At 48.4% G+C, this 25458-nt stretch overlaps 1 protein-coding gene across 3 annotated transcripts; it reads left to right on the forward strand.

Annotated features, from left to right (window-relative positions):
* The first annotated feature begins 1633 nt into the window (after positions 1 to 1633).
* Positions 1634 to 25417, forward strand: Ccnf (cyclin F). 3 transcript variants are annotated; one of them, XR_013427075.1, is made up of 17 exons: positions 1634 to 1726; positions 2991 to 3145; positions 4349 to 4455; positions 5656 to 5723; positions 7902 to 8095; positions 8479 to 8532; positions 9261 to 9365; positions 9671 to 9748; positions 11963 to 12114; positions 14500 to 14664; positions 17328 to 17451; positions 17619 to 17799; positions 18072 to 18159; positions 20817 to 20916; positions 21030 to 21157; positions 21581 to 22246; positions 22615 to 22765. XR_013427075.1 is itself a non-coding variant. In XM_005337790.5 (17 exons), the coding sequence occupies exons 1-17, from the start codon at positions 1711 to 1713 to the stop codon at positions 23854 to 23856; spliced, it is 2343 nt and encodes a 780-aa protein (XP_005337847.1). In that variant the 5' UTR covers positions 1634 to 1710; the 3' UTR covers positions 23857 to 25417. The 3 variants fall into 3 exon arrangements, 2 of the variants coding, with proteins under 2 accessions (XP_005337847.1, XP_040133537.1); XM_005337790.5 differs by lacking the exon at positions 21581 to 22246 and adding an exon at positions 23399 to 25417 and having other exon boundaries at positions 22615 to 22784; XM_040277603.2 differs by having other exon boundaries at positions 21581 to 22765.
* The last annotated feature ends 41 nt before the right edge of the window (positions 25418 to 25458 follow it).

The following is a 25458-nucleotide window of genomic DNA, read 5'->3' on the forward strand; positions in this document are numbered from 1 at the left end:
ATATAGCTTATTAATCTCTTCAAGTACTACCAAAAACAAACACTGAATGTGAACCTTTGCCTTCAGGGACCAGGTAACAAAGTAACAGCAGTGAGGAGGACAAAGTAACAAACTGGGAAACAGTAACCCACAAAACAAAGGAGTGACAAAGAAATGAGAAATCTGAGGTTCCCAGTGGATCCTCCTCTTCCTTCTGTGTGGGAAGAGGAGCATGGGAGAGCAGGTCCCAAGCTTGCTCGGCTCTTACCTACTCTTCCTCAGTCTGGGGCAGGATATAATCCCATCTCTCATCACTTTCCCCCCCCCCTTTTTTTTGGTACTAGGGGTTGAACTCCAGGGGCGCTTAACCACTGAGCCACATCCCCAGTCCTTTTAATATTTTATTTAGAGACAGGATCTCACTGAGTTGCTTAGGGCCTCGCTAAACTGCTGCGGCTGGCTTTGAACTCATGATCCTCCTGTCTTGGCTTCCAGAGCCCCTGGGATCACAGGAGTGCACCACTGTGCCCCACTTGATTTAACTCATTTCTTTAGGAACCCTAGGGCTCTCCTATGTTCCTGTTGTGATCACCTGCTTATCTCCCTGTCTTCTGCCCCAGTCTGGCAAAGGATTTTGACACTGGCTTCTATGTGTCCAGCTCAGGACAGATACTCCAAGTGTTTAGTGAGCTGTGAGCTGGGAACAGTGGGAGGATGAAGGCTGATCCAAGCCATGGGAGAAGAAGGAGAGCCAGGCCTAGATTTTCTGACTTCCCCAGGAGAATGTCTTCCCTCCACAGCATATCCCATAAAGAGCTGAGACATGATACACACTGCCGCATACACGCGGAAACAGGTATTTCAGGTGGCGGGCGGCAGCCAAAAAAAAAAAACCCGAAAGTGCAAGCGGTAAAGATGGGAGATTGGAAACAAAAGGGACAACCTGTGGTCAAGGCGAGAATGAGGGCTTGCCCGCGGAAATACAGCGTGCTAGTGTTAGTGGGCAGCCTAGCCCAGACCCCTGCATAAAATATATTTTCCCATCATCTGCCTATTTCTTATGCAGGCGGGGAACTTTGGGAACTAGTCTCCTTGGGTGTACATTTGGCGAACCTAGATCCGGGCAGGGTCCCTGGGCTAGGCTGCCAGTAACACTAGGTAAGCCCACCAAGACTGGAGCCTCGGCTTCCCAACTCCTCAGCATCACCCTCCGCTCCCGCATCTCTAGACCATCGATACCCAGGTTGGGAGGGACATACGGTGCGGGCGGGGTCAAGGTAGAGTCCAGCTCCCGTCAGCACTGGGCCGGAGGAGCCAGGATGGGGTTCAGCAGCGTACACGATGACGCACAGGAGGGCGCTCCGCAGCACTCCCGGCATCAGGGACAGCCCCCAGCAAGCAGCTAAGCTCCCCCGCCCGGGGACCCCAGCCGCGCTCCTCCTGGAGCCCCGCCAGGTTGGGAAGGCGGGGCGTCCTCACTAGCTCAGCCAATAGGCGGCCAGCGTTCGAATTCGCGTCCTGGCGGGGCCTATAGCTGGCTGTACGAGCTGGCGGGGCGGGCGGGATAGAGGGCGTGGTTCCTGGGATGACCAATGGGAGGTCCGGGTGCATTTGAAAACGGGGCGGGGGCAAGTGAAGGGCGGGGCCTGCGCTTGCGCGCGGCGGCGGGGCGCTAGCCGGGCGCTGGCGCGCTCGCGGGCGGGCTCGGGCGGTATCGGCTCGAGCTCGGCGATGGGGAGCGGCGGTGGTAAGTGCGGGCGGCTGGCTGGCGCGGGGCGAGCGGCTGGGTGCTCGGGCACCTGTCACCGGATGCGGGCACGTGATCCACCGCAGCAAGGCCGGCGGGAGCCCCCAGCCTGAGCCCGACCGCGTACTTGGACGCGCGGTTTAAATACCCACTCGGCGCCCGCGCTTCTCGCGGCGGCGTTTCCCGGCTCTGTTCCTCCTGGGCGACTATTTGGGTTTTTCGCAGAGTAAACTGCGATTGCATCTCTGTAGAGTCCCAAACCTGTGGAGGCAGTAACGGGGACACTGCGATCCCCGCAGCCCAAGCCCGCCTAAGGCTCTGTCCGCGCACCTGCGGACCGCTCTTCTGGGCCCCAGCGCCACGGCTCCTGGTGCGCGTGAAGAGTTCGGTCAAGCCGAGCCGCGGTCTCAGTTGTTTTTTATAGTGGTGATTAAACATTTCTAATAAGTGTGTGTTCTAGAACAAATGAATGAGGAGACTTTAATGGTAAAATCTGAGTAATCTTTGGGAACTAGTCTCCTTGGGTGTACATTTGGCTTTTGCAGTACCGTTTACTTGCTTACTGGAAGATGCAGGTCAAAAGATGGAGTGGGCATTCATAAGAAAAGTTCTGATTCACGGAGGCAGGAGCAGTTACTTTCCTTGGGGGATGGAGGAGGGATGGGTGGAAAGATAGGTAAATCTGTACATGGGGAAGTAGGATGTTGAGGTTCCTAAAGGCTTACATTTTCCTCCAAAAGAAGGAGTAAAGCCATCTGCCTAGAATGAGGAAGGCGTTGCTGGAGTAGGAGTTGGAATGACCCACTGTAGGAAGAGGGAGAAAAGAACTCATCTGGCAGACTGCATATCTCATCTTTAATGTTTGCATATGTGCCAATCAAGGTCTTGTGTTGGATTTGCACAACCTCATTGAATAGCTGTCAACTCCCCATTTCCCAGAGGTGGACACTAGGGCTTTGATAGGGCAGCTCTGCAAAACTGAGGCTTGGACAGGGACCTGCCTGGTTTACAAGTCCTTTGCTTCCTTGCAGGGCTGACCCTCCTCTCCTAATTTAGGGTCCAAAACCAGAGTGCCCAAACCCACAAATCCTTATTGAATGTTATATTTTTTAATCACATGAACTAATAAAAGCAAAGATATACAACTATTTAATCTAAGTTTAGGACTAGTCAGTTCCTTATTTTGTGGTACAGAAACTATTAAATCATCTTCAGATATAACTTTTCACTCATCAAGACTTATATATATATTTTTTTCCTTAAGTGATCCACTGTAGGTGTGCCAAGTGTTTTTGTTATCCTACCAAAAGAAGAATAAGAAGACGACCCCAAAATCTAACCATCTTGAATCTCCCGGAAGATGTGCTCTTTCACATCCTGAAATGGCTTTCTGTTGGGGACATCCTTGCAGTCCGAGCTGTAAGTCACCAAATTAAAGCAATACCAATCATACCACATCTAATTACAACATCAATGCCTCGTGTTCTTAAATGTCAGAATAAAACTCTGGCTATAAAAGGGAGCAAAGGAAACAAGAGTGATAGCACTAATAGATGTTTGAGGACATTCCATTTGGAGAAATAGTACACTAAGTTTGACTCCATTTATTGCAATGTATATTTCAACTGAGAAAGTACCGCTCTTTGGCAGTAAAATTTAGGTCTCTTAAGAAATAAGATTGCATTTAAAAGGATAAAAATAAACTGAGTATTGTGGCAATGCCTATAATCACAATGACTTGGAAGGCTAAGACGGGAGGATTGCAAGTTCAAGGCCAGTCTCTCAGCAACTTAGTGAGGCTCTAAGCAACTTAGCAAGATCCTGTCTCAAAATAAAAAATAAAAAGGGCTACATATGTAGCTAAGTGGTAAAGCACCCCTGGATTAAATCCCTGGTATCCCTACTCCCCAAAAAATAAGGATAAAAATATGTTCTTGAAGATATATCCTAACATGTAATGCTGAAGTAAACTCTAGAAGTTATTTTTGAACTGCAATCTCACTTTGCATGACTTGTCCTAGAGTATACAACAAATTGGCAGGAAAACGCCAATAACCCGTTTTCTGATTCCCAAAACCATCTCTACTGTGGTTATAATATACCTGGGGAACCTATGGTATACTGTACTCTCAACAGTAGTGGAGACTTTAGCATTTAATTTGCTCACCTGTGCTCAGGTGCTTGGCCTCGGTATTTCCTGCCTGAAAGCTCTGGGTTCTACCTGAGGCTGTCAGTCTTTTCCTTGAGACTCTGCGGCCAATCTTTAAGCCATGTAAAACAGATTTTTTTTTTTTTTTTTTTGGGGGGGTCTTACTTACGGCCCTTTAGTCACTTTCAGGTATAGACCCTTGCAGAAGTGTCATTCCTTCTTTCTTAAGCTAGGTGTTTGGTCTTCCCTTCCTGGGCCATTGTACCTCTCCCCTTAGAACTTCAAAGAAACTCATTTAGGGCTTTATTTTCCATGCAAAGCAACATAATTTTTACATAGAGACTGGATCCCTTACTGCTTGGTACAGGAAAGAGACAGGACACCTTATGTCTGTGTCCTGTCTTCAAGAGTCTTCAGGAGCAGAGCTGTTGGGGAGCCACTTGGTAATTCCCCCTGCTTCTGTTGCTCTGCAGGTACACTCCCACCTCAAGTACTTGGTGGATAACCACGCCAGCGTATGGGCATGTGCCAGCTTCCAGGAGCTATGGCCTTCTCCAAAGAACCTGAAGCTCTTTGAAAGGTATCTCTGCACCCTGAAAATGGATGGCTTAATCTCCTGCCTTTGCTCCTCTTGATTTGCCATCTGTGTCCCAAGACCTGATTCAAAAACTATTTTCCTGTTGCTGTCTTCCCCTGACTATTGCCTCATGTCCCGAGGAATGACACAGAGCTGCTGATCTCACCCATTGAGCCACACCACTTCCAGCAGGCCACTTCATTGCTCATCCTTCATGTCTGCTGTGCTTCCAGAGGGTCCCCCTGGGGCAGGGACCACTTCCCATGTTACTCAGACATGAATCACCTGTTTATGGAAGTAATACTCAGCCTTTGCCTTTGTTCAGAACCATGTGATTTCAGTCCTATTGAATTTCACTCACTGGTTGATCCATCCCATCTGCTAGAGTTGTGAGCCCAGGAACTAGTGACCAGGCCCACCATCCAAGAACATTATAATGGTGTCAGAGGTTGCCCTTGGAACCAGGTGGCTCAGCTTGATCCTCCTCAATTAATAAACTGAAAGCTAGGCATAATGGTGCATATCTATAATCCTAGCAACCCCAGGGGTCTGAGGCAAGAGGATGACAAATTCAAAGACAGCCTGGATAATTTAGTGAGAGTCTGCCTCAAAACTTAAAAAGGGTTGGTGGTGTGGTTCATTTGTAGAGCACTTGCCTAGTGTGTGTGATTCCCTATACTGCAGAAAAAGAACAAACCCAGAAGCCAGGTGCAGTGGTACACACCTTTAATCTCAAGCACTTAGGAGGCTTAGGCAGGAGAGTCCAAGGCCAGCCTCAGCAATTTAGTTAGGTTCTAAGCAACTTAGCAAGACCCTGTCTCAAAATACAAAGGGGCTGAGGTTGTAGCTCAGTGATTAAGCACCCAGTACCTCCCCAAATATACTCATTAGCAGTCATTCCCCCTTTTTCTGACAACCCCTCAAATCCTAGACAACCCCTAATCTATTTTCCATCTATGGATTTGCCTACTCAGGACATTTCATACAAATGGAACCATAAAATATGTGGTCTTTTGTGACTAACTTTTCACTGAGCATGATGTTTAATGTTTATCCACATTATGGCATGTAATGGTAATTGCTATTTGACTATATTACATTAAAAATTCAATTCGGAAAGCAAATATCCCAGCTTCAAATGCTGTAATAGTATATCACCTTTGTGGCTTTAAAGTCTTGTGTTCTTTGTTCTTAATGTTCTAGGGCTGCTGAAAAGGGAAACTTTGAAGCTGCTGTGAAGTTGGGCATAGCTTACCTCTACAATGAAGGCTGTAAGTCCTGCCCCCACCCAGTGTTGGCACTTAGATAAACACGAGCCTTTGGTCAAGAGACATTCTTAGTGAAGTTGTTTAGTCGCTCTTGCTGTATCTGATGATCTGCCTTACTATCTCTTCTTAGTAGCTTGTGCCCAGAGCTGCCCTGAGAAGAACCATTGATACTTTAACTTAGGTTCTAAGAATTTTTTCTCTTTTTTTGAAATTTATTTATTGATTTTTTTTTTTAGTGTTGATGGACCTTTATTTTATTTATTTTATTTTATATGCAGTGCTGAGAATCAAACCCAGTGCCTCACACATGCTCTACCATTGAGTCACAACCTCAGCCCCAAGAATCTCTTGTTTTAGCAAACCCCTTGAATTTTTTTTAATATCTTTGTTTTGTTTATTCATTTTTATATGGTGCCGAGGATTGAACTCAGTGCCTCATATGTGCAATGCAAGCACTCTGCCACTGAGCCACAACCCCAGCCCAAAACCGTTGAATTTTTGTCATCAAATAATGACTTTGAGGGCTGGGATTGTCGCTCAGTGGTAGAGCACTTGCCTAGCATGTATGAGGCACCAGGTTCGATCTTCAGCACTGCATAAAAATAAACAAATAAAAATAAAGTCATTGTGTTCATCTACAACTAAGAAAAACTTTTTTAAAAATGACTTTGAGGGTCTGGAGATGTGGCTCAGGCAGTAGCGCGCTCGCCTGGCATGAGTGCAGCCCGGGTTCGATCCTTAGCACCACATACAAACAAAGATGTTGTGTCCGCCGATAACTAAAAAATAAATATTAAAAAAATTTTTAAAAAAATGACTTTTAGGGCTGGGGGTATAGCTTAGCAGTAGAGTGCTCGCCTAGCACATGCGAGGCCCTGGGTTTAATCCTCAGCACCACATAAAAATAAATAAAATAAAGGTATTGTCCAACTACAACTAAAAAGTAAATATTTTTAAAAAATGACTTTGAACCACATACCACACACGCCTATAATCCCAGTGGCTCAGGTGGCAAGAGGATTACTAGTTCAAAGCCAGTCTCAGCAACTCAGCGAGGCCCTAAGCAACTCAGTGAGACCCTGTCTCTAAATAAAATGTAAAAAAGGTCTGGAAATGTGGCTCAGGGTCAAGTGTCCTTAAGTTCAATCCCCCATACCAAAAAAGAATGATTTTGAGTAGAACTTTAGGATGGAAGCTGCTTGGAGAAATTAGCCTTTCCTGGGCTTCCTCCACCCCACCAGTCCATATGTGGATATAGTTTCTCTCCTTGGCCATCCTTTGCAAAACGTCAGGGAGAGATCAGTGTGCCTGCTTCCACAGGGTCTCAGTAACATGACCAGCAATGGTTCCGTGCTGGAGGCAGCTCAGACCTGCCTAGCCTTGTGCTAGGATTCCTTTGCCTCTGAAGGCCCAGTGCTTCTTAAAAGACCTTGGCTTTAAAAAAAAAAAAAAAAGGCCTTGGTGAGGCTTCTCTTATGCCACTTCTTGCTAATCTACTGACTCATATGCCCCAAGGAGGGATCCCAGTCGGCTACCCCAGCTTCGAAAAGACATAATGATTGAGACATAGCCCAACATTCTCCTGCTTCTAAAAGACATGGTGTTTTGCGAAGATAATCCCTGTCCTTGGCCAGCTGACAGGACTGTGGTGACTGATGGAGCCCAAGAGCATTGCCCTCCTCCAGGCTCAGGAGAGGCAAAGTCCTGCCCCCACCTTCCTGTCATAGAGCAGTTCCCAGAATTGTGCACCTACAGTATATAATTCAGTGTGTTGTTTTGTTTTTTAAGTATATTCACAGAGTTGTGCAAACATTGCTACTGTAATGTTAGAATATTCTCACCCTGAAAAGAACCCATCCCCACAACCCGTAAGCAAGAGGTTAGGGAGGGAGCATGGGGCTGAAACCTCTGGGGCACAACTTCCCTCGTCATTAGAGTCCAGGCTTCCGGAAGGATTCCAGTAAGGTCCTGAGATCACCAAGACCACCTGACCCATCCTAGAACTGAACAAAGCAGGGGGAAAAGAGGATGGAGCCCCCTTCCTAGAGGCCTCATCTCTCCTAAAACACCAGCTACTTTGCACTGCAGTGGGCTTGAGCTTTTAGACTTTCCAGAAGGACTGGAGAACTTTCCTTATTCCATTCCTCTTAGTGACAGCCTGGGCTCTTCTCTGTTTGACAGTGTCTGTGTCTGATGAGGCCCGTGCAGAAGTGAATGGCCTGAAGGCCTCTCGCTTCTTCAGCCTGGCAGAGCGACTGAACGTGAGTGCAATGCCCTTTATCTGGCTCTTCATCCGCCCGCCATGGTCGGTGTCTGGAAGCTGCTGCAAGGCTGTGGTTCATGAGAGTCTCAGGGCAGAGTGCCAGCTGCAGAGAGTAAGTTCTGGCAAGGGGCTCCACCTGCAGGGTCCTAGGACACAGGAAAACCCAGAGGTAGATACTGTAGGCCATGTAAAGTCGGGACCTAAAGAAGTAGAGGTATAGAAAATTCAGTGCAGGTATGGGGGCTGTGACTTGAACTGACCATGGGAGAGGAGGTGTGAAGGCCAGGGGTGGACAGCAGGGTCTGCCTTGGTGGAAGTGTTGGCAGCTGGAAACACGGGATCAAGACTGCCTGAAGCAGCCAGAGCTAAAGATTGGAACTGGGGCGTGGTCCTCGGTATGAAGAGGGGGCTGTGGCAGGGCTGGGAAGGATAGCCCCCTGACAGTTCTCTTTGTGAGGAATTATACTTCTTTCTCCTCCTTTTTTTACTTTCAAGACTCACAGAGCGTCCATACTGCATTGCTTGGGAAGAGTGCTAAATCTTTTCGAGGTTAGTCCAGTTGTTTGCTGCCCTTGGACTTTGCTTTGTTTGTCAAATCCCTGTCCAGGATCCAGGAAGTACATGAAAAGTAGCAGAAGGGGGCATCCAAGGTCATTGCAAAAGCCAAGCCTGGCCCTGAAAGGCTACATGGGGCTGGGCAGTGGATCCTGTTGTGTGATTGGGCTCCTGGGGGGCTGTGAGAATCAAATGCCTACAGTGGGTAAGTGGCACAGGTGAGCAGACACAGGCAGGACTTGAGCAGGTGGAGTTCTTCCACTGGTGAGCCTCAGTGCTCACCCAGACCTCTATACTCTTAAAGTTTAACAGGCTTTGTGCTCATTAGCCCCCTTTGCATCAGATTTAGAGAAGGTGATGCTTCTAGTAAAGCATCTGGGAGGGATGCTGAGAGTAAGTGAGGAGCCACCAACACTACTATCCAGGCGGTACAGAACATTTTCTTTGGCAATAGTGTGAAGGGCAGGCCTTGGGTGTCTCAGAGCTGAGTTAGGGAGCCTGCAGGCCAAACCCACAAAGAAACCTCCTCCAGGAAAAGCAAGGCCAGAGCTCCAAGTCTGTACTTCTTGGTTGTCAAGTAGTATATCTTCAGAGAATCATTTCTACCCTGATTTAGTCAACCCTTGAGTTATCTCAGAGTGTGATAGCTTAGGTGCATGGAGGGGAAGAAAGTGGCTGGTAGATTGATGAGAAAAGAATCAGTTGTGCTTGGCTTTCTCCAGGATGAAGAGAAAAAGAAGCAGGCCCGTCACCTGTTTGAAGAGTCTGCTCATCAGGGGTGTTTGGCCAGCTCGTACCTCCTCTGGGAGAGTGACAGAAGGATGGATGTGAGTGGACCCACGTCTGAGAAAAGGAAGAGTCCTGTTGGCCAGAGGCATTCCCCAAACTGTCCCTTGGACTCGGTTCTAATGAACAAAAGAAGTTGCTTTAACAGCTTCTGGCCTCTTGGCCACCAGGAGCTGCTAAGTAGCAATTTGCTCTCAGTACCTCCAAAGACAACCACCTTCATTTGGGGATAAAAGGCTGGGAAGCCAGCACAGTGGGGACCAGGGGTGAGGGAGGAGACATCTAAGAACCCATGGGTCAGCTCCCAAGACACAACTGTATAAAGGCAACTTTTTCCTGTTGACAGATGTCAGATCCTGGACGATGCCTCCACAGCTTCCGGAAACTCAGAGACTATGCTGCCAAAGGCTGCTGGGAAGCGCAGGTGACATGGAGTGCTGGCCTTTCCTTTTACGTGTTTGGGGCAGGACTACCTGGGCTTTACATGGAGACTGAGGGATACAGTAAGATTGGTCCTGAATCCTAGTGTTTCAGGAGGTTAGCTCTTGTGCACACAGGGAGAGAGCTCAGAAATGCTTCATTCATCTCTGCTGTCTCCACCCTTGTCTCTCAGGCTAAGCACTCTATCACTGAACTACCCTCCCACCTTCTTAAAAAAAATTGTATTTTAAAACTGGACATGGTGGCACACCCTGTAATCCCTGTGATTTGGGAGACTGAAGCAGAACGATCAGCTTCAGCAACTTAGTGAGATCCTGTCTCAGAATACAAAGGGCCAGGGATGGGGCTCAGTTTTCAATCCCTGGTACAAAAAATGTATGTATATGGGGCTGGAGCTGTGGCTCAGTGGTAGCGCGCTTGCCTAGCATGCGTGACACACTGGGTTCAATTCTCAGCACCAGATACAAATAAATTTAAAAAGTAAAATAAAATAAAGGTCCATTAACAATTAAAATAAGATTAAAAAAATATATATATATATATATTTTTTTTTTTTTTTTGAGGCAAAGTCTTGCCTAGGGTGGACTCAAACATACTATCCTCTTGCCTCAGCCCCCTGGGTCGTTGTGATTACAGTTGCCACATTCCTGCTAACCTCTTAATTTTAAATGTTAGTGGACTACACCTATGAAAATTCATACCATTCTCTCCTGGAGGTCATCCCATAGGTAATACTTAACCTTGACAGTGCAGGCAGAGGCCACCTGAGAGCAGAGGGTGTGTGGAGTTCTTTCCTAATCTTTTGAGCACCTAGCCCTGCTTAAGTTATTCAGCTAGGAAGTCAAGGGTTTGTAGTTGGTATTCCCCAGACTCTCCGGTTGCAGCTATAAAGAAGTCATTTTAGGACAAACTGAAGAAAGTTTCCCCTTGCCAAGCAGGTAGAAGCTTTTTCCTATCACTCCATCAGCTGGATGGTACTTTCATCTACATTCAAACCCTGGGAAAGAAGTCACAAATCCACAGATGGCCCAGGCTGATGTATCATAGAATGTTGCAGTGTTCATGTCCAAAGAGGTAGTCAAAAGATTTATAAGAAATGTAATTCTACAGAAGCTCAGGGTAATCAATAAGAGTAGTAAGACCCTAGTGGTATTCTGAGGGCTCAGTGGATTTTTGAGAGGAGACAAACACAACCAGATAAAAAGTGGAACAAATGTTAAACTTGCTGCTAGTCAAATGAGTGCATCTTTAACTGAAAGAATGTGCTGATTGTATTAGCAAATTGTATTTATTTTTCTGTGTGTTTTTGAGTGGCTAGCTAGTAACTCCCGGAAATAGATACTTTTAGCAATATCACTTTTCATGAAGATGAGATAAAGTAAGTGCTCCTATGAGTGGTATGAAATCAGCACAGGCCTTTCATCAGAGAACAGGTGGAGCAAAATGTTACAGCTGCTCCTGTGGATTCACCAGTGAGGAACCACGAGTTCCTCAAAGAAAAATGTTAAAATACTCTAAATGAAAGAAGTGGATATGCCTGGAGTTGAATAACACAAGGAAGCATGTCATTATTAGTGGGCCAAGAAAAAATAAAATGTATGTATGTTTGCCCTGGTCACAGTTGCACTTATATACTGTTAAAAATGCCTAGAAAAATCTAGAAGGAAATGTATAAAAATAGTTGATGGTGACTATCTGAGGTCTTCGTGGGTGTTGGGTGGTTACATGCTGAGGTGCTGACCCAGACTGTTAATGTACCATTTCATGAAAGAAGAAACCAAGGTGCAGGGGGTCTCCCAGTTTATCTAAGGTCACACACAGACCCAGGTTATAGAGCCAGATTGTTTGAGACCCCAGTTGGGTCTTGTCATCTTGCAGTACAGCCTCCCCTGGTATGCTGATTTTCATACCTGTGAACAGAAGCTTCTCACAAAGAATGTAGGCAGGAGACTAGCTGGCGAGGCCCTGCCCTGGAGAGGGAAGGAGACTCACACGTCCATCCTCTCTTCCTCTTAAAGTTCTCATCATGTGCTGTATCACCTGTCCCTAAAAGAGCGACACTAAAGATCTTATCATACTGTCCCAGGGTGAGCAGTCTTAAGTAGGCAGCACTCATACCTATGTTTTCTATCAGAAAGGCGTAAGCCTGGGTGTGGAGCACCTCCTGCTCACGTTGGACTTGTCTTCTGGTCCTCAGCTAGCATTAGCCAAAGCCTGTGCCAATGGAAGCCAACTTGGACTAGAAGCTAAAACCTGTAGTGAGATCGTCAGCCAGCTGTTCCAGGCCTCTCAAGCCATCAGTAAGCAGCAGGTCTTCTCCGTGCAGAAGGGACTCAACGACACAATGAGGTGAGGCATGCATGATCCAGTGGCAGAGAAATAACCAAGTCACCTGTCACAGGGCAGCATGATGTTCAGTTACCAGCCAACCAGGAACCCCTCCCCACATTCGTGTGCATGTGTCCATGCTCTAAAAGCAGTAATGCTTCAGCTCTCTGGGTCTTGGAGAAAGAGTCCTACTCCACTTTGAGAAAATATCTTACTCCACTCTTTCCAGTTATCTTTTGTAAGCCACAGAATATGTCCAACCACTTTAAACATCTCTCAAAAATGATAGGAGTTTCTAAAACCAAAACTCCCATTGGCTCCCATTCCTTGTGTATGACAAGTTACTGCTGACCCATAGCCCCAGCCCCTACAAATTTTTTGTCATGGCTCATCTTTCTAAGCATTATTATGTTTTGTGAAACTTGGTGGCTGACCAAGCCCGCCTGGACCCAGGGAGCTGTGCCCCTAGGAGAGTGGCCACAACACCCAGCATAGCTTACCTCTCGCGGGCCTCCCAGGAGGGCAATGACACTCTTGTGTACTGAATCACAGAATGTGTTAGAGGGTCAAATGAAAAATGAATGATTTTTTTAAGTTTGTGCATAAGATTTCAAATACATTTTGAATTTTTAATGGGCAGCTTCTGGCTCCATCTAGGAGACACTGCCCATATAGTAAGTGTTCAACAAACATTTATTTTTAAAATGATCATCTCTTCCCTGGAGAGGCTTGATGTCTCACACACATGCACACTCATCTGTGCACAAACACACAGCCTCAGAGATGCAGCGTACTCCTCTCCCCCATTAATGGCGTCCAACTGGAATGCCTTTGCTTTCTGGGGCCATGGTTGCCCTACCACCCTCCACCCACTTCTCTCTCAGCTCATTTCTCCTCCTGTTAGGAAAAATATGTGGCTAATGCCTTCTAATCCCAGTCTGTTTCTTTGTCTTTTTTTTAAAGTGTTGATACTCATTTTATGTGTACGTGGAGTGGAGATTGATATGAATTTAACTCACTCTATTTGCAGTACTGGGGATAGAAACCAGGGGCACTTTACCACTGAGCTACATCCCCAGCCCTTTTAAAAATTTTGGACAGGGTCTCCTAAGTTGCCCAGGCTGGCCTCAGACTTGTGATCTTCCTGCCTTAGCCTCCAGAATTGCTAGGATTACAGCTGTACACCAGCAAACCCAGCTACTAATTAATCATTTTAAAGGGTATAATCCAGTGATCTGTTTTAGAAATCAGATTCTCCCCTTTCCCCAGTACTGGGGATTGAACCCAGGGGACTGTTTACCACTTTTATTTTTTATTTTTAGGCAGTGCCTTCTTAAGTTGCCCCAGTTAACCTCAAACTTGAAGTCTTCGTGTCTCTGCCTCCAGGGTAGCTACAATGACCAGCGTATGCCACTGTGCCAGGCTTAGAAGTCAGGCTGTTAAGTTCCTCAAGTCCATCTGCTCAGGGGGCTTCCTAGTCCTATTCAGGCCTGGCTGTCTTAAACCAGGACACCTGACCCTTGCGTGCTCTTCCTTCTGGGAGGAAATAGAGGCTTATCCACTCTTCCAACCGAACCTTTTGGTACCTCAGCCCATCTCCTCCTCCTTCCTACAACATCTGAAGATGCTTCAGGGCTGACCTTGGAACTCTGCCCCTTCTGTCTCCACTGATGTTCGTCATTCTCTTTTGCTTTCTGTTGGTTTGGCTCACTCTGCTTTAAGACAGTGTTTCCTTCATTCAGAAAGGAATTGACCTTGTTCAGATATCCTTGCAGGATTCTCGTGATTGTGACCCTGGTCCCTGGGTTTACTCCCCTGGTGGAGAGGAACAGTGTCTGTCATCCCTTGGGCATCCATCAGGGTTTCCAGATGAATCATGAAGATACCAGTGGCTCTTGCTTTAGGGGCATTCCTGGCTCTTCCATCCCTTGCAGAGCATTATTATAAATAAACTGGTTGGCTGAGTTTGGATGTGTAGAAGAGCCAAAGTTCTTCCACCTTTGAGTAACTTTTCTCTGGTTCTGAGAGCAGTGATCCAACCCCAGCCCTAGACTACCCTACTTGGCCCCCTTACCTGCAAGGGTCAGGCTCCTCCAGTACCACAAACATGTGAGGGCTGACTCTAATCTAGGAAAAGGCCCCCAAACACTTGTATTTATGAGCACCAGGAATGTGCATGCCTGGAGGTGGGGGCAGGTTGCACAGATGTTGGAGCTCGCCAGCCTTTAGGAATGGCTGTGGAACTGGTACCCGTGGAGTCTCCCCTGGGACATGGTGTCTCTAGCCTGGGTTCCTGGGTATACCAGTGATTCTACAAATTGCCAGCTCAATTGCTTATGCAGAAATTGGAGTTGGGACATGCAGGGAAGCTTGTCCTAGTTTTCAAGGGTGGCTCTCTCTCCACAGGTACATTCTGATTGACTGGCTGGTAGAAGTTGCCACCATGAAGGACTTCACAAGTCTTTGCCTCCACCTGGCAGTAGAGTGTGTGGACCGCTACCTGAGGAGGAGGCTAGTACCCCGGTACAAACTCCAGCTGCTGGGCATTGCCTGCATGGTCATCTGTACCCGGTAAGAAGCCCATTCATTCCGTGGCAGAGCTGGTATGTTTATGTGTTGGCCCTTACTAGATTCAGGGAGTGCTTATCATTTCTGTGCTGATGGCTGGTTCTTAAAGGAAATGAGTCCCAAAATGGGGCATCCAGGCTAGGTGTCCTCCACATGCAGGGACAATGGAATTGACCCTTGGCATGTGGTTGCCACTGTGCAGGGCATGAGCGTCCCAGCACATGGTCTCGGGACCCAGAGTGTGGACTCCAGCAGGCACAGGCTGGACCAGGCTTCCCCAGCTTCTGAAGGCAGTGGTGTCAGGGAAGGTATAGTTGACTGTCTTTACCCTCACATCTTCAGAGTTCATGGGAAGAACCACAACTCTGAGATCTAGTTCTTAAGTCTGTATGGTCAGAGTTTTCCACAGTCCTGGGGTGAGAGGGTTTTAAGTTCCCCAATGACACCTTGGTAAAGCCCAGTTCCACCTTGTGGACATTATTCAGTATTAGGGGCATCCAAACACAGCAGCCTACCCACTGGCAGCTCCAGCTTTTTAAATGGACCACTTTACATTTCACCCAGACCTATCTGTCTTTAACTGATGCCTGATCACCCTGGTTTTGTCACTGGAAAGCAGTGTAGGAGGCCAGTCTCACAATGCATTTTGCATTTTCTTGTTTTCCTAAATTCACCATCCCTGGCATTTCCTCCAGCCACTAGAAGTACATTCCAGGGCCACTGTCCTTGTCAGTCAGGCCTGGTAGTTAAGGGACAGGTTTGACTGCACTTAGCAAAATGTTAAGAGCAGAGATTCATTTCTCTCTCTCTTTTTTTTTTTTTTTGGTACCAGGGATTGAACCTAGGGATGTTTAACCACCGAGCTGCATCCCCTGCCCTTTTTTATATTTTATTAGAGACAGGATATCCCTGAGTTGCCTAGCACCTCACTAAGTTGCTGAAGCTGGGTTTGAATTTGCAATCCTCCTTTCTCAGCCTCCCAAGTTTCTGGGATTACAGGCGTGTGCCACTGCGCATAGCTCATTCCTCTTTTGCATGGTAACCTCAGAGGGTCCAGGGTCTCTGGGGTGGGTTGGTTTCATGAGGTTATTGAGGAACCCTAGCTCCTATTTTGTTCTCTGTCACTACTTCCAAGGGCTGCCTTTGTCCCCATGATCCCCATAGCTTCTTTGTCTATCTTTCTATCCAACTTAGTCACATAGCCACATCTATTCATGATGGGAACTGTCAGCTTGGAGCAGGGTCATATGGCCACAGAAGGAGGGAACATAGGCTTCAGGATTAGTGAGCAGACACTAGTATATCCCATCCAGGGGCCTCAACAAATGTTCTGTTGGACCTGACTCCAACTTCCCGGGTCTTCTGACCAGAGATGCTGAACTGGTGGAGCCACTGCCTCCCTGGATCTAATGACACAGTCACCTCATTGAAATCTAAAATAAAAGTTGTTGGATGATAGACAAGCAGTAATATCTGCTTAAAAAGGTTCTGAGGGCCAAGATGCACCAGCTCTGCTCTGCGTGGCACCTGCTGTCCCCAGCTGTCCCCAGCATGACCCCAGTACAGGGCTCTCATCAGCCTACTTGCATCCCTCCTTTTGGCATCTATGCCCTTCACACTGGCAGCATATACCCTCATCCTCCCTGTGAAGCCAGTGACAAATGTGCAAACTGCCATCTCTGGATGGAGCAGCGCAAAGGCTGGGCCATGTCGACTCTCTCAGGACAGTGCCTTCAGAGCTGTTGGAGCAGTGTGATTCCTGAGAGCCAGTGCTGGTGGACCGTAAAGAATGGGGTGCCCGCCTGTCTCAGGGACAGTCGGCATTCTATGGCTGGATGCTACTTCTGGCCCTTTGCCTCCAACTTCTGGTTCTGTGGCTCCCCAACCTCCTAGGTTTAAATTCTTTTTTATTTTTTAAATATTTTTTAGTTGTTGATGGACCTTTATTTTGTTTATTTGTATATGGTCCTGAGAATTGAACCCAGTGCCTCATGCAATGTAGGCAAGCACGCTACCACTGAGCCACAACCTCAGCCCCATAGGTTTAAATTCTTTATAGTCACTTGATAGACACTGACAAAACATGGGGCAGAGGGTATTGTTCAGTGGTAGTGTGCTTGCCTAGCATGCATGAGGCCCTGGGTTCAGTTCCAAACTGCAAAGGAAAGAAAAGTAGGGCAAATCCTCCCTGCTAAGGTTGTTAAGACAGGTGGATGATGACATGACTCATGGAGGCCATCTGTAGAGATATTTGTGCCTAAATCCCTCTTTCTAGCACCTTCTGACTATCCCCTCCTTAAGGCTCCTTCTCAGCTATAGGCAGCTGGATCCATTGTGGAGCCTCCTTTTGTCTTCAAAACCCAAAGCCGGGGCTGGGGATGTGGCTCAAGTGGTAGCGCGCTCGCCTGGAATGCGTGCAGCCCGGGTTCGATCCTCAGCACCACATACAACCAAAGATGTTGTTTCCGCCGAAAAACTAAAAAAATAAATAAATATTAAAATTAAAAAAAAAAATAAAAGAATGTATTGTTATGAAAAAAAAAAACCCAAAGCCATCATGTTTTCCCTACCTTGAGATCTCCTAGAGCCTTCGGCCCTCCTCAGCCCAGCCACATCCCTGCCTTGGGAAGTGGGCTTAGGGCTGTGACCCCATCTCCTCATCTCAGGTTCATCAGTAAGGAGATCCTGACTATCCGTGAGGCCGTGTGGCTCACAGACAACACGTACAAGTATGAGGACTTGGTGAGGATGATGGGAGAAATCATCTCCACCCTGGAAGGGAAGATTAGGGTAAGTGGGGTTTCTTTTTCCTGTTGAATCAAAGTTGCAACCATGCTTGAGGTCCTGGGAGTGGGCAGGTGGAGGTCATCCATCGGCTTTCCTGCTCTGGAAAGTCCTCGTGGGCCCAGAAGGTGCCTTGCTACCCCGGGTCCCACACCCACCTCATTTCTGTCTAGATCCCCACCGTGGTTGATTACAAAGAGGTCCTGCTGACGCTGGTTCCTGTGGCACCCAGAACCCAGCACCTGTGCAGCTTCCTCTGTGAACTCTCTCTGCTACACACCAGCCTGTCTGCCTTCGCCCCAGCCTGCCTGGCCTCTGCAGCCCTGCTCCTGGCCAGACTAATGCACAGGCAGAGTAAGGATTGGGGTGGAGGGACCAAAGAGAAAAAAGTGTTGCTTGTCCATCCTGGAGAAGGACCAGAGGCAGCCCAGGGTGGGAAGGGAAGCATTGTTTTAGCTTAAGTATTTCTCAGATTTTTGACAGTTGATGGTCTATATGGGGTCTTATCAAAGTCATTTTAAAGGGACTGCAATTCTGAGCTCCAGGAATCTCTACAATATAATGGCAGGGTGTGGAGTGGGAGTGGCAGATGTCAGTCTCATTCCCAGCCTGCTCTCCTCCCCCAGCACAGCCCTGGACCAGTCAGTTGTGTGACCTCACTGGGTTCTCCTTTGAAGACCTCATTCCCTGTGTCCTGAGCCTTCATAAAAAATGGTGAGTCTGTGAGGAAACAAGGCCTCCATCCAGACTTTGCCAGAGCAGGGGTGGCACTCATGTACTATCAAGGCCTTTGCTTCCGCCCCCCCTTCTCATCAGCACTTTGGGACTTTGTCCTCCCACTCTGTAGGTCCCCTTGTTCCTTGTGCTGCCCTTCCTTGGAGTCCTTTGTCTTTCACCTACTCCTCAGATTTTCTCCTCTGGGAGACTTAACCTGATTCAGACCTCACCTAAACTCGACCCTGGGCCCCTGACTGCCAGTGTGTCTGAGCTGGCTGGTCTCCTCTCTGGATGTGTTCTTCCTGTAGGTTGCATTTGTGCTTAGTAGACCAAGCCCAGTCTCCTAGCTGAGACCAGGATCAGCCTGCTTTTGTGTCTCCTTCCTCCCTGTCGCCTAGGAGCTCTGTGGTCTGGTACATTTTCCACATACACTCGAGCACCTTGGGTTTGGGTCCTCTCAGGAACCTTGGTCACTCCCCTAGCCATCTCTCAATAGCATGTCCTCTCTGCTGTACCAACCCAGAGCCTCACCTGCACACTTCCAGGATGAGATCAGAACTCTGCAGAGCAGCTCCCAGTCTCTCTGACCAGCCATTTTCTGCCCACCTGCCCTTTCTCCTCCCTCCCCACTGTACTCCATTCTCAGGGTTTGGCATGTGCTTTGGCCTACCCTCTTTTGCCAGACCCCACAACTGATGGATGAGGAGCCAGGCTGACTCTCCGACCTCCCCTTGCTCTACTGGGAGCACAGATCATTACCTAGCAGTGGCCCAGAAGGTGTTGCTGGGCTGTGTTGGTTCTTTTCCCCACACAGGAGCTTTTGTTGATGTTGTCTTTTGTTTTTTTTTGGTGATTGAACCCAGTGCCTCACACATGATAAGCACATAACCAACCACTGAGCTATACCCTCTAGTCTGTTTTGTTTTTCAAACTGGTTCAATTGGAAACATTTATTTATAAATTTAATTTTTTTTTTTTTTTGGTACCAGGGATTGAACCCAGGTGCTTGACCACTGAGCCATAACCTCAGACTGTTTTGAGACAGGGTCTTGCTAAGTTGCTCAGAATCTCACTAAGTTCTTGAAGCTGGCCTTGAACTTGCAATCCTCCTGCCTCAGCCTTCTGAGCCACTGGGATCACAGGTGTATGCCACTCTACCCAGCTGAAAATTTTTTTTGTAGTTATAGATGGATACCCCACCTTTATTTTACTTATTTATTTTTATGTGGTGGAGCGGATTGAACCCAGTGTCTCATACATGCTAGGCAAGAGCTACAGCCTCAGCCCCTAAATTTTTTTTACTGGACAACTTAATCTGAAGTATACTCAGAGTCCACACAATCATCACCTCTACCAATTTTAGAACATTTTCATCACCCCTGCCCCACCCCTGCACCAAGAAAACACTCTGACCCTTTACCTCTAACCCTTCAATTCTGCCAACTCCCTCAGCTCCTGGCCGTACTGTCTGTTCCCTCCCTCTATGGATCTGCCCATTCTGGATGTTCTGTGTGATGCGACCCTGCCCTGCGCACAGCAGCCTCTTCTTTTTTTTTTTTTTTTTTTTTTAAATATTTATTTATTTATTTTTAGTTTTCGGCGGACACAACATCTTTGTGGTATGTGGTGCTGAGGATCGAACCCAGGCCGCGCGCATGCCAGGCGAGCGCGCTACCGCTTGAGCCACATCCCCAGCCCAAGGCAGCCTCTTTATCTGGCTCCTCACAGTGACCATGCTGTTTTCCAGGCTGCACAGGCAGCCTCTTCTGTCTGGTTCCTCACAGTGACCATGTTGTTTTCCAGGCTTATGTTGGTGTGTTGGTGATTTATTTGTTTTATTTCTTTTCTTAATCTTCTTTCTTTTTTTTTTTTTTTTTTTTTCAGTACTGGGGAGTGAACCCAGGGCTTCATCCATGCTAGGCAAGTGCTCTACCACTGAGCCACATCCCCATCCCTCCTTTTATTATTAGTTTTTGAAATTTTGAGATAGGATGTCACTAAATTGCTGAAGCGGCCTCAAACTTGCAATCCTCCTGCCTCCCAAGCCTCTGATACTGTAGCAGGCACACACAACCACTCCCCAGTGCTTCCATTTCTTTTTGTGGCTGAATAAAATTCCACTGTATGGATGGACCGCTTTTTGTCTACCCATTCATACACTGATGGTACTTTTGTTATTTCTACCCCTGCCCATTGTGAACAGTGCTGCTGTGAACACATTTTGCAAGTTCTTGTGTGGCGGTGCTTGATTCTCTTAGGTGAAACACGGGGACTTGTGGAAACTGTGCTTAACCATTTGAGGTGTTACCAAGAGCTTTTCCAAGGTGATTGCACTGGTACCACTGGGCTGGTATCAAAAGCTTGTTGTCCCCTCCAGTTCAGAAAGTTAGACTAAAACTGGGCTAGGGGGCTGGGGATGTGGCTCAAGTGGTAGCGCGCTCGCCTGGCATGCGTGCGGCCCGGGTTCGATCCTCAGCACCACATACCAACAAAGATGTTGTGTCTGCCGAAAACTGAAAAATAAATATTGGAAAAAAAAAATCCCCTCTCTCTCTCTCTCTCTCTCTCTCTCAAAAAAATAAAAAATAAATAAATAAATAAAAATAAAACTGGGCTAGGTCCTCATGGGTCCTCCTCCATGTCCCTGTTTCTAGCTTCCATGATGATGCCCCCAAGGACTACAGACAAGTCTCTCTGACTGCTGTGAAGCAGCGATTTGAGGACAAGCGCTATGAAGAAGTTAGCCAGGAAGAGGTGCTGCCTCACCCCGGCCTGGGTGTCTACAGGGTGCCGGGTGGGTGGGCTTATCTGCCCTGCCTCAGTCTCGCCTTAGGTGGCTTCCCTCACTGACTCTGGCCTCCCCTCAGGTGCTGAGCCACAGTCAGTTGTGTGTGGCCTTAGGAGTGAAGCAGGAGAGTCCAGAGCCCCCGTCTTTCCTTAGCACAGGAGAAATCCATGCCTTCCTCAGTTCTCCCTCCGGAAGGAGAACCAAACGGTGAGTCTGGCCCTGGTTCAGGTCTTGTGATAAAAGGCTGGCCCTTGCACACCAGCTCTGAATTCCCTCACTGACGATGCAGCTGTCCGAGAGGCTTCTGAGACTTGTGGAGCAGCAACAAATTTCATGTAGAAAGAACCTGCCTTGAACCCAGGAAGTCTGCCCTTGGGCCTGCTCCTGAGCTTGGCTGCCTCTCTCTCCTGGCTCCCTTGGGGGCAGATGGTCCTGAGCATGCTTGATCCAGCCTGGGTCCAGGCCCTGCCTATATGTCATGTGCCAGCCTGGGCTTCTCTGCTTTATGATGTTATCCCTACATTAGGGTCATAATCTGATTATTATATCTTATCGCTAGCCTTCCTCCCTTTGTCCCCTCCCTCTTTGTGTATACTCTTATTTATTCCTGTTTCTCTTCTAATGCTGTAGTTGTACCTCCTCTCCCTACCTTGCCCACCTGAAGGACTCCTGTTGGTCCCGCAAAGCCCAGATAAGTGTGACCCTCTCTGTCAGCCCTACCTTTATAACTCCTCCGTTCCCTGTGCCCTCTGAGCTTCCTGAAGGCAGGCACTGGATAGCTGGGTTATCCCTGTCACAACACAGGGCCAGGTTGGACAACCTCCATGACAGTTCTATAGAAAGTGGGTCCCTGGTTATAGAGCCCTAATCTTTGGGGAACCCTAAGGAAATAGTTGATCTAGAAACAGGCTAAGTCCCTGGTCCTGGTGCTTCCTCCGTGAAATGCACCAGACCACCTTCTACTGTGCTGAGTACAGGAGACCTGGGTCCTCCTGAGAGGGCTGCCAATTACATTTTACTCTGCTGATGGCACCCTGACTGTCCAGGGATGGGGTCACCAAGGGGAAAGCCCAACAGACACGTGCATCTGTGCCTTGATGGGTGGGGTCCCTGGCCCCTGCCATGTGCCCAACCACACTGTGTCAAACCTGCTTCCCAGATGCTCCCTGGAGCTCCCTCAGTCTAATGGGAGAGACCCTCCACAGGCAGCCCAAGGTCAGGAAGTAGAAAGGCTCAGCAGTGTGGCAGCATCTCCCAGGGACAGGCCTACATTCCAGCTTCCAGTCCTGACCCCAGGTGGGCAACATGCTGGCACTGCCCAAAGACAGGCTGTCCATGTTGTCTTTTGCCCAGTGCCAGGCCAGGCACTACCCATGTCTTATATAACTAGCACCCTGGAGGGTTGCATCATCCTGCCAGTCTCTAGAGGGGCCAAGTAGTTGGCCCAGGTTCCCATAGCCAGCCTGGATGAATCTGGGTTCACACCCAGACCTGGGCCCAGTTTGGTCCAATCATCCTTCCCCCAGGGCTTACACCTGCTCTTTCAGAGCACAAGGTGAGGGCCCAGGGACATGCAGGTAATTGAGGCAGGGGCTAAGGACCAGGTGGGACCTCCAGATGGGCTACCTGTGACCAGAGCCTTCTGGATTTTTCCCACTTTGCAGGAAGCGAGAGAACAGCCTCCAAGAGGACAGAGGCAGCTTTGTCACCACCCCTACTGCAGAGCTGTCCAGCCAGGAAGAGACGCTGCTGGGCAGTTTCCTCGACTGGAGCCTGGACTGCTGCTCTGGTTATGAGGGCGATCAGGAGAGTGAAGGAGAGAAGGAGGGTGATGGTGAGTGTGTGGCCATGCTGTGCAGAGGGTCGTCAGGTGGGAGGCCACCCACACTGAGAGCCTCCAGTACTACCTCCTACCATATCTCTGACTACAGAAAAGCCTGAGAGTAGAGTCAGGGGTGGGGTTGGTCCTTGCCCACAGGCCTGGAGATGATTTAGACAAGTTCTGTGTCTAGCTCCAGCAGGGTCTGTGCTGCTCCAGGATCTTGCTAGGGCAGGGGCAAATAGATACCCTCTCTGGAGTCCTGGTAAGCTCTTTCTCGAACATTGAGATGTGTCCTTGTGGTGTTTGCAAGCCCCCTCAGCAGGCCACAGAAGGTCCTGTACCCAGCCCAGCCTGGAAGGGTTTCTATTGCATCTATGTCTATTGGTGGACTTAGTGGTTAGTTGGCCAATTTGTCACTTTCCTCTGCCCTCCCAGCTTAAGAGAAGCATGTCACCCTCAGCTCTCACCTAAGCCATATAAGGAACTATAGCCAGGTAGGGGACATTTGTCCTGGAACACAATGTTTTAAACTGTCTTGGCAAGGAGCTGAAGCCTGGGCTGCTGGGTTACCCCTGATGCTCAGGCTGAGGTGTGACCTCTCTCGCCCTCCCCGACATTTCCCACAGTGACAGCTCCCAGTGGTGTCCTCGATGTCACCGTGGTGTACCTGAACCCAGAACAGCACTGCTGCCAGGAATCAAGTGATGAGGAGACCTGCCAGGAGGACAAGGGACACCAGGTGCCTGGCACTCAGACACCTCCAGCCCTAGGGCCCAGGCCTCTTCTCCATAGCAGGAGGGGTCCTGGCAAGGACGTCACAACCTCAGGGTACTCCTCCGTGAGCAGCGCAAGTCCCACAAACTCAGTGGACAGTGGCTCAGGGGGCCCTCCCCTTTCTACCTCAGTGCTGTCTCTGGGCAGCAACTCAGATACACAGCCTTGCCAGCATCAGGCCAAGAAATCATGTTTACAGTGTCGTCCCCCAACCCCCCCAGGGAGCAGTGCTCCCCAGCAGCAGGTGAAGCGGCAAAACCTATCCATGCACAGTGGCAAGGACGTGAACTTGGGCTTCCTGAAGCTGTGAGTGTGTGTGTGTGTGTGTTTGCCATAGTGAATGTTTACTGGGGGAGGGGGGGACGGGGAGCGGGGAGTAAGCATTGTGGATAGGTGCTATGCAGACCCTGGGTAGGTGTCACACAGAGAACAGGGGTAACTCCTGGGCACCGAGTTTCACTCAGCTCCTCTCTGAAAATATAGCCTTAAAACAATCATGCCACACCATGTGAGACCTGTCCTTGTACCCTCATGTTTCCTGCTGTCTTCTGAGAGCTTAAGCCATGTGTGTCTTCCTCTTCCCAGCATTGGCCCACTGAGCCCCATGCCCAGAAACAGTAGCTTTCAAGCTCCAAATTCATGTGACCCAGGTATCCTGGCACAGCTCGCACCTCTGAGCACACCACTGTTCCCTCACCCACCTCACCAGGCTGGGATAGCCACTCCCTTCTGGGTGATAAGTCCCATGGTAAGGCAACCTATGACCCTGTATATAGATGTGGATTGCAGTGTGACCACCGGGTATGGGGACCCTGAAGCTGGGGCCACAGGCTCCCTCCCTCCAGCACTTTGAACTTTTGTTCCTCCTCCCAGAGTGGTTTGTGTCTCACGGTGTCCATATGAATATCTCTCTTTGCACTGAATTTATGGGCCATTCTTTTCCTGTTGTTTTTATTTCTATATTTCTTTAAAATGAAATTTTTTTTTAAAGTTAAAATAGAGGATAAATAAAAGTGGGAACTGGAGAGGATGTTCCCAACTTTATTTAGGCTGAAATAAAAAAAGAACATGTGACCCTAGCCCTTTGGTGCTATCCTGGCACACTGTGCAAACAGAATTTTCCCAAAGAGGTTAGCTGGAAAAAAATTTTAAAGTCATAATATCTGAGGTAATCAAGAGGAAGAATATCAGAAGGCTTGCCCATGGCTGATAACTGCAGATCTGTGGATTCCAAGCTGGCCAGAGATGTGGCTTCCTACTTTGAAAATGACAGGGCTTGGATGGAGCTCAGTGGTAGAGCACTTGCCTGGATGCATGTGAGCCTGCCAAAGGCTGATCACTGATTCTAACTCTGACCCTGCTGGAGTACTTTTATTACCTTTCAAAGGTAAGAACCACTTGGCCAGTTTCCCCAAAGCTCTTGAACCAAAAGTATAGGGAAGGGGGATATTGGCTTGGTAGTGGCTTTGCTCTCTGTGTGTGTGTGTGTGTGTGTGCGCGCGCGCGCGTGTGTTCACCATGGCGGCTGTCTTTTTTGCTACTGTACAAGAATTCTGACCACCCTGGGTGGTGCATGGTTGGGTTGAGGAAAGTCCAGGAGTTGGAATTGTAAACTTGTCCTTTCCACCATGTGCCCCTGGGCATGTGTGAGCCTCAGTTTCCTCATCTGTAAGATGATAACCTACCTCACAGGGGTGTTGTGAGGATTAAATGTGATGGGGACAGTGGCACAGGAGTGAAGCATCCCTGAACTGCCTTGACCCTTCATAATCTCTCTGATGAGAATCCCAACTCTGGATGGACTCAGTTCTCTGTCTTCTCCTAGCCTGCACCTATAAGAAACACTCTAGGCAATGCCTGGAACCACCTGACTGTGGTATGGGTCTCCTTGTCTACCCCCAGGGCCTGATAG

This window comes from Ictidomys tridecemlineatus, chromosome 10, assembly GCF_052094955.1.
Source record: "Ictidomys tridecemlineatus isolate mIctTri1 chromosome 10, mIctTri1.hap1, whole genome shotgun sequence".
NCBI classification, from domain to species: domain Eukaryota; kingdom Metazoa; phylum Chordata; class Mammalia; order Rodentia; family Sciuridae; genus Ictidomys; species Ictidomys tridecemlineatus.